The following is an 8,689-nucleotide window of genomic DNA, read 5'->3' on the forward strand; positions in this document are numbered from 1 at the left end:
TACATCTATTGTAGATATGACAGCTTATGTCTACAATAGATGCGCAGAAGAGTCACTTCATTCTACCGCAGTTAAATGAAGCAGTAAAAGTGCCCTCTCGGGGGCATCTGGGAGGCAGGATAACACATTATACAGCCCTCTCGGTTGACCCAGATAGACGAAGTGATCAAGTGCTCTCTAAGGTGCCCTTCCGTGGGCTAATGATAACAAAGTGCTGCTCCTGGGCCCTAAAGCAACAAGCCAACACCCTTTTTATGATTTTGTTCCTGCCCTTCAAACAGGCTGACTGTCGCCGTGGCGAATCTCGATTCTTGCTCGGTACATGTCAAGCCCTCAACGAAGGGCAACAAATGAAAATTAGCAACCGCTGTAAGGCCGTAGCCGGTACTGGGTAGTGGAAGAGCACCAGCCATATTAATTTAAAAAAAAAAGGATTTGAGAAGATTTATTGGATGTATGGAAATGCATAAGTATAGGGCTTGAAAAAATGTACTTTTCCATCGCTGGCGTGATAGCTGAGATTGACGAGAATCGTAAAGAATGATATCGCTTCCCGCACAGGGACCAGTGGATTTCAACTTGGCGGCCATAGTTTACGAAAACTACTCTACCGTGCAGGCCTGAGTATGGTTTTGCTAGAAATAGTTAGCATGTGGGGTTTGGGACAGGGATGGTCCTCTGGCAGCACAGAGTCTATTTGATCTTCCCTGAGAGCAAGCGACATGGCGGTGAGGTGAGGGGGCCCCTGGGGCCAGAACAGAGGGGAAGCTTGAAGTGGAAACCGCTAAGGGTTGAGGGAAACGCCATTCAGAGACACTTGGCGGTTGCCCCATGAGACGGGTCAGACAGGAAGAGAGACAAGGCACAGCCTCTGGTTCATTCCACAAACCGTACTCCAAAATAATCCTCTGCAATAATTCACTTTAATATATGTTTTTTTTTTTTTTGTTTTTTTTTTTTAATCTCACCTATTTACTTCTTGACTGTCTATATTCATTTGTATGGGGCTGTCTTGAAGAAAAGAAAAAAAAAAAAACTAAAGCACTTCAAATGAAGGAACTTAAAAATATTTAGAGGTTTTCCAGCTTCCCGGGGTATTTCATGACTCTTAGCATGTGGGACAAACACCAGCTGAAATTAGCAGCATATCCCTCAACCACCTGACCAAGATGGACATGCAGACCAAGAAGCCGAAATAGAAATATTATGTGTTAAACACACCCTTCTTGTGGTGACTAAAGCAGGGTTTAAAGGAAATAGATGGTTTGACATGAGCGCTGGTGCAGCTCTGGGTGGATATAAACATCCCCGGGGGAAGTTTATTGCAGCTCCGGCGTGTTTATAAAAAGGAATCCTGACACTTCGGCGGCGAGTCCAACTGTCAGTTACACTTAAACTTCAGACATTGTAAAAATGTATGTTTGACACACTATCATTTAAAGTCAAAAGCGAAGGTTATGCGATTGAATAAAAATAATTGTCCCTGTCTATTTACATAATCACATTGTGGTTGTTCCTAGAAGTAAAATTGAGGGGGTGATGGATGTCGCACTCGGTGCTTTATTGCGATGAAAACACATTACAAAAGAAAACAGTTTACTGAAGTCCCAGAGTTGATAGGGAGTACTTTTTAACACTGGAGAATAATTTGTCAATCTTACCATGCGTGATGTGAATAGCAAGCTCTGTCACACGGATATCTTCATTTAGTGTACTTCATGACTTTCAGGTGTGTATTTTCAGTCAAATGTCTCAATCTTTAAGCTTTTAAGTGTTTTTAAAGACTTCTACAAATGATTTCTGCAACAACTAGTCATCTAGTTCCATCCTTTCAAATGTCAGTTTCTGACATGCCATACCCTACCTTCAATGTAAAGAATTTATGCTTCCAATTCCTGATCGTCTTTGTGCACTATTTTAATCCACCCCATCCTAATATAAATATTTTCTCTGAATTGCAATTCCTGCAGTGAGAGAAAATCATCTGGATTGCGAATTCTACAACGTTGGAGGGGGTTGGGGGGAAAAAAAAAATCTAATCTGAAACCGGATTAAAAATATTTATATATATTGGCGCCACACGAGGGCGCTGTAACATAAGTGTCCGAACATTGAATCAGGTTGGGCTCTCGGTGGCTGGTCAGGCGTCACGACAGAGGCTGTGCATTGAAACACTGAATAAATGAGCTCAGAGGGCCAATTCACACTTTTCTTTATTCTTCAGTGCTCACAGAAAATAAACTGAACACCTCAATACCATGTCAAAGCCAATATTACATTCCATATTGAAGTGAAGCCTTGTTATATACAAAGGACAAAGAAAAAAAAAAATACCCTAAACGCTTAATTGTGTATGTTCTAGTCAGGATCTGAAAGAGTTGTAGTCATCACAGCTTCGTCGACATTTGCTTAAAACATCTCCCAATTTTATTCAATCTTACAAATGGTGAAAAACAAGCAAAACTTCATTTACAATGGGTAATCTGTTAAAAATGTCATTTAGGTACATTTCAGTCATAAAACCAGCAATATCAAAGTCTATACAACGTGCATTACTACAGAGTTTGAAAATGTTGGATTCTAATGGAAAATGATGAGCACCTATTGTTTTGAGAGTAACTAAATCTAGTTTGTTCAGGAATGGTTGAGTCCACAGGAGTGTTGAGCTTAAGGGTTGTAAACAACAGTGCACTGCAAAGACAACATTTAAGACTTGGTCGAGGGCTTTCCCTTTAAATATCACCATGTGTCAAATCTTGCAGACACAGCTTTAGCTGCTACATCCAATTGCCCAGCACCAAAGACTTCAATTAAATATGTCAGATTCAGCATTGTGTCAACACAGTCATGGTTTCATGTAGAAAAGCATTCACGCACACATTCGCACCTTCACACTCACCCACGTCACAAATGCAAGCACCAGTGAGCGGTGAGGAAGCAGCACACTCTCCGGTCCATCACCGCCACGGACATTGCAGTCATTATGGATGAGATGGTTTCAAAATAGTAAACGTACACCAACAAAAAGGAAAAAAAAATCCCTGGTTTCAGACAAGTCCTCGCATTCCTTCAGACAGGCTCCGTTGTCTCCTTCATTCCGGTGTCATATTCAGCAGGATTACTCGGCAGCGGCTTCGGCCGTGGCATCTGGACTGGCTGCCGGCTCTTGTTCAGCAGGTGAAGCCTCGGCTGGTTTTTCTTCGACTTCGGCAGCCGCCGCTTCTGTCTTCACCTCCTCTTCAGCTTTCGGCTCCTCCGCCTTGGCCTCGTCGGCTCCTTCCTCGGCGGCTTCGGCCGGCTTGGTTTCCTCCTCGGCCGCCTCGTCAGACGCCGGCTTTTCTCCCTCCGCGGGCTCTGCCGCTGCAGCGGCTCCCTCCTCCGCCGCCTCCTCGGACTCCTTCTTGGTTTTCTTAAAAGAGAAGCCACTGAGCTTAAAGGAGGGCTTCTTGAAGGAGAAGCGCTTCTTCTTCTGCTTGCCGTCTTCACTGGTGGACGGGGTGGCTTCGTCCGGTTTGGCTGAAGCCTCTCCGTTCGTAGCAGCAGCCTCTTGCTCTCCATTGGCCTCAGCACCCTCTACTTTCTCTCCGTCTTCTTTGGGTGCCTCCTCTGTAGGAGTGCTGCCATTGGCCTGCACATCAGCTTTGTTAGCCTCTTCTGCAGCTGGAGAGGCATCTCCATTGGTCTTGGCGTGACCATTCTCCTGGAGGAAGACAAATGATTTTGAGCGTGTTCGGCATTAATGTGCAAAAAAAAAAAAATTCAGGTCGCTTTTAATTAACATATTTAAGAGAACTCCTCAAATTAATTGTTATATAAATTTAATCTGATTAGGGGGGCGGCGGTGGCCAATTGAAAAATAGCTCTAAAACTGCAGCAACATCTGTTGCTAGGAGAGTGACGACAGATCTGGCTGCGAGCAGGAGAGTCGATGAGACTGTAATATCAACAAAATCCACTAGATGGCGTGAGGTTTGGAGTAATGGAAATAACAGGAATTTGGGGGATTTTAAGCCTCTTCATTAAATGATCGACATCTATGAAAGAACCGTCTAATTTATATTTTTTTGTATTTAATCATTCATTTTCTTTCAATTTGACTCGGCTTTTGCAATGTATAACGAGAACAAAACCCGTCTCTTTTCTTGACTCTGGCAACAAAGGCGTGGCGGTTCTAAAATGGCCATGCAGCCACAGCGAGGGCGCCCACAGACCCCCACTCAAAAAATAAAACACCTTTAAATGAAGAGAGTGAAAATGAATAGAGTGAGCGGAGGAGGGAATGGTGAAAGAAAGACAAAAAAAAAATCACACACACACACACACACACACAAAAGATAAAATATTCAAAAGAGAATGCAAAAAAACGGTTAATCAAATTAGTGCGCGTTAAAAAAGAAATCAATATAACACGAGGTGGTGCTGAAACTGAACGCTTTTTTGGGGAGGGAAATGATTCAGTGTAAATATAAATGTGGGGAAAACGTGAAAAAAAAATCCACGCGAGGCGGTGGTGAGTGGGGGGGCGAAAGAACACGCCGGGAAGATGGATGCATGAGGTGGGGGGGCACTTTCTCCGAGCGCCGGTGTGCGTGGAGATGCGCCGCGCAACATGGAGCTCGCCATTGACGCAACACATTGCCGGCCTGAGGTTTCTCTTTCGAAGAGGAAAACAGCGAATAATTCAAACTCCGTTTACCTGCCCGTTGGATTTGGCCGCGGCGGCCGCGCCTTCCACCGGCTTCTCCACCGCCGCCTCCTCTTTCCCAGCGTTTTTGGAGATTTGCGATCCCATGCTTTTTTTTTCTCTCCCCCGGTCCAACAAAGGAACCCCGACCGATGAAATGAATGAACAAAGACCGCAAAGCCTCCTTCCGAATTCCCCCCAGCCGAACTCCGAGACCCTCCTTCTCCGATCCGACGCCGAGGAGTCAAGCCCGAAACCCAGACGACCGCAAAGTGACGTGCGAGAATTCGGCCCCCCGACCAAAAAAAAATGTGGCGAAGACGCAAAAGAAACGCGAATTCTTTCAATTTTTTTTCCTCTTCCCCCCCGAGCCGGAGTTTGTAAGCGAGAGAAATTGGCCCCGCCGCAAATGAGATGCTGAGTACAACGCCCAGGTCCGCTGATGAATGGGCGCCGGGCCTATGACGACACAGGGAGCGCGGCTCGACCAATCACAAGTCGCCGTTCCAACGAGGAGGGCGGGGCCAGGGGGATTGGGGAGAGGACAATGGGAGCGAGACAACAACATGGCCAACAACTTGTTTTTATATCCACTTGGCAGAATCCAAAAACTTGATTTATTTCTTTCAAACCCCCCTCTCCCCCTTTCATCAAAAAAAAAACACGGCGAGCGGGGAATCTTGATGATGTTTACGGGCGGTCGAGAGACGCCGCGTTTGATTCCCCGGGATGAATTGTTCGATCCGATCAATCGCTGTCGTTCGATCGTTGGGAAAAGAAATGATCGTTGATTTGTCGAGTAGGCCCGAATCCGCTGATCTCGAATGTAAAAAAAAACAACCAAAACGGCCGAGTTTGAAAGGATAGAAAGACAGATAGACAGACAGGTAGGCTGTTGCATGAATGCAAAACCATTTACATTTCAATATATCACCGTTTTTTCTCAAAATATTCAGAGAAAATGTGTGTGCGGGGCGTGGGGGACACAGGTTACTATTTTCCAACAAGGTACTCTCAAACCATTTCACTCATTCCACGTATTTTCAATAAAAAGGTGAAACAGCCAGGAAAGGTAGAAACACTTCAAATGTAATGCTGGGATTGGAGAGTTCTCATCTCTCTTTCCTAATGACTCGAGCGGATTATACAATTATGGGAATAGGAGATGGTTAGTTGTAGTTAGTAACTAATGGTTATTCTCCTCGCAGTCAGAGGCGTTAGATGAGTCGCTCAAGTGCGAAGTCGATGAAGCGTTCAAACTAATGAAGGCTGGTGAAAACAGACTGTATTTACATGCAATAATAGGGTCTAATATGCCGCTTGCATTGTGTCGCTCGGTGCAACACAACCCCTTTTTCAGACCCAATTCCAGAGTTAATTGTATTTATTGCTAAACAATGGTGCGGTGAAAAAAACCTGGGATGTTGTTTGTCGCAGCGTTGGAATTAATTTGTGCATGTGTCAAAACAACCAAAAGCTTAGCTGACAAAGCAGCGCTCAGCTGGTCCACTGCTCGACATGTTATATCATCATGCACCCCTCCGACATATGCCTCACTCAGAAAACAGACATCCCCTGTAAATATAAGCCCCTGTGCCCACAACTTCCTTCATCCCTCTTCTTGCATAATAGCGTCTTGTCTGCTTGTTACAGCTGGAGCATCCCAGTGACCCAGATATAATGAGAGTTTATGGCCCTCTGCAGCCTGCAGTGCTCTAACTCGACCAGCAGCCACATGTCTCCTCTCTCCCATCAATGCGTGACCCACATCTCCATGGTAACAAGTCCAAAATGGCTTTAAGGATGAAGCTGCACGACGCAGCCTCGAGCTCTTGTGACTCCCGGCTATGATGGAGTGAGGTGAGAGTGAGTTTTTAATATGAGCGAAACGCAGACAGCAGTTGAGGATTAGGGTGACTTCTTTCACCCACCCTCCCCTCATCGGGCTAACTAGGCCACGCTCATTGTTGTGATATTCTGATTACATGCAAAGCTGCCATTTTTCTACGGAGAGATGCCATGAATATGTAAACCGGAGGACAAAGCCAGCAGGGCATTGAATGTTCTCAAAAAGCACCAACGCATTCAGACGGCAAGGTTTCACCTGTCAAGCTTGTCTGTGTGTGCATATATGTATGTGTTTGTGTGTGTGTGTGTGTGTGTGTGTGTGTGTGTGTGAGAGAGAGAGTTGTCTGTATGTGAGTGTGCGTGCATGAGTGCAGCTGAGTGAGAGGACAAGGAATTTTCATGATTCTGCAAATTGCTAAATACATATATGTAATATAAACACACACACACACACGCGCGCGTCTGTGCTCTATGTTTGCTATTAGGATGTATTCAAAAAATCCATATCCGACACTTTCCTTGATTAATTGTTCTTGTAAATGTTCAAGTCAAGGAATTTACCTGCATGTTTTACTTGTTTATATCACCCGAAAAAGCTCAATCATTGTGAACATATTCTCGTTCCAGTTGCTTGATGCAAAGAGTCGACATTTGTTTCCTTTTCGTGATTCTGTTTCAAATGAACGTGAAAGCAGAAAACCAAAGCATTAAGCTTTGAAGTGGATTTTTTTTAAATGGATTAATTACTTCGGATGTGATCCGGAGAACACGCCAGGGCACTATATCTATGAATTATGTACTTTGAATGAGAGTTAGACCAAACAAGACATTCAAGGACACGGGTTCTGTGTTTGGCAGTATGATTAAATCATAATGAAAATAACTGTTTTCCATAAGCTGAATTTTGGATAATTCTGTTCTGACTGTAGCCCAGGTGGTGCTGTGGGTCCAGCGTTCAACGTAAAGTGGCAGAGGTAGTTTTTCTCCTTCATGCCAGCATGGCCTTCATGTCAACATAGCATTTAGTACTTACACTGCTGTTGTGAGCATCATGCAGTTGTTGTTGCTCCACCTATTGGCAACTGTTCTGAAAGAGTCTTGAGTTTCATCATTGTTGCATACAGTACAAAGACCCAGGGCTGCTGTTAATGTTTTTACTCTAAAAAAGTTGCACTGTTCAGGTCTTGACTAAAATTTGCTGACAGGAAACAAACTATCCTTCTTTCAGATATCCGGGCATCTCTTTCTGATGTATTGAAACGATTGTTGTACTTTTATTGATACTGGTTCATTTTTTTTCAACTTCTTTGTTTTTGTAATGATAGGTATTTTCACTCAAATGACAGTGTTTTTGCCTGATTTATAGCCATTACCTCTTTTGGAAAAAGACAATTTTAAAGCTTTTGCTGATCCTTACTCATTTCCATGTCTTTTGACTTTCAGGCTATATTATACAGATTGATTGTTTTGGGATTTCCCCCCTTTACTCTTCAACTTTGATTTTAACTGTGTAACTGATCTGCAGTTTGAATGTGCAATTTCTTTTATTTTTATTTTCGTGAGCGCCTTAAGTATTTTTAACCCCTGTCTGATCATTTCCTTATTGAGCGCCTGTTTGCACTTTTCAACTACATTTCTGTCAAAAATATGATCAACATTTTTAAGGGGTCATCGCAATCAGTGCATTATATGGATAATCGAGCCCAGAGACAATGAGATGTTAAGGTAATAAACAAAATTTACACAAGATGATAAAAAAAAATACATCAAGCTAAAATTAATTCAAATAGCAATACAAATATATAGTCCCACATCTCAAGTAAGGCTTGTGTCACATGAGGCTGGAAATCAGCAGTAAGTTTTTGCTTTTAATAAAGATTTTCAAGTCTTCATTTCATCCGTCAAAGAAATGGGGCCAGTCCTTTCTGCTGTGCTTGTAGGGGGCGGCTGTTGAGACGAATGTTTGGCTGGTGAATGTCCTTGATCTGCTCTTTCCGCCTAAAGAACAAAATGTCACTTGTTGTTGATTTGAGCATGGGTACTGGATCTTTTTCTTTAATCAAAAACAAAACAAAATTTCACATGAATAATTCTTGTGCATTCTGCTAAATTCTACGCCTGCTTCATCATAATTTATCATATATGAACTGGCATGAA

At 43.3% G+C, this 8,689-nt stretch overlaps 1 protein-coding gene across 1 annotated transcript; it reads right to left on the reverse strand.

Moving 5' to 3' along the window:
• Nucleotides 1-2,195: 2,195 nt before the first annotated feature.
• marcksb (myristoylated alanine-rich protein kinase C substrate b) lies at nucleotides 2,196-5,116 on the reverse strand. Its single transcript, XM_086155350.1, has 2 exons — nucleotides 4,697-5,116; nucleotides 2,196-3,700 (listed from the first exon to the last, which is right to left on the reverse strand). The coding sequence occupies exons 1-2, from the start codon at nucleotides 4,790-4,792 to the stop codon at nucleotides 3,119-3,121; spliced, it is 678 nt and encodes a 225-aa protein (XP_086011476.1). The 5' UTR covers nucleotides 4,793-5,116; the 3' UTR covers nucleotides 2,196-3,118.
• Between the last annotated feature and the right edge of the window lie 3,573 nt (nucleotides 5,117-8,689).

This window comes from Fistularia commersonii, chromosome 1 (genome assembly GCF_037954325.1).
Source record: "Fistularia commersonii isolate RoL2024-O1a breed Wild chromosome 1, RoL_Fcom_v1.0, whole genome shotgun sequence".
Lineage (NCBI taxonomy): Eukaryota > Metazoa > Chordata > Actinopteri > Syngnathiformes > Fistulariidae > Fistularia > Fistularia commersonii.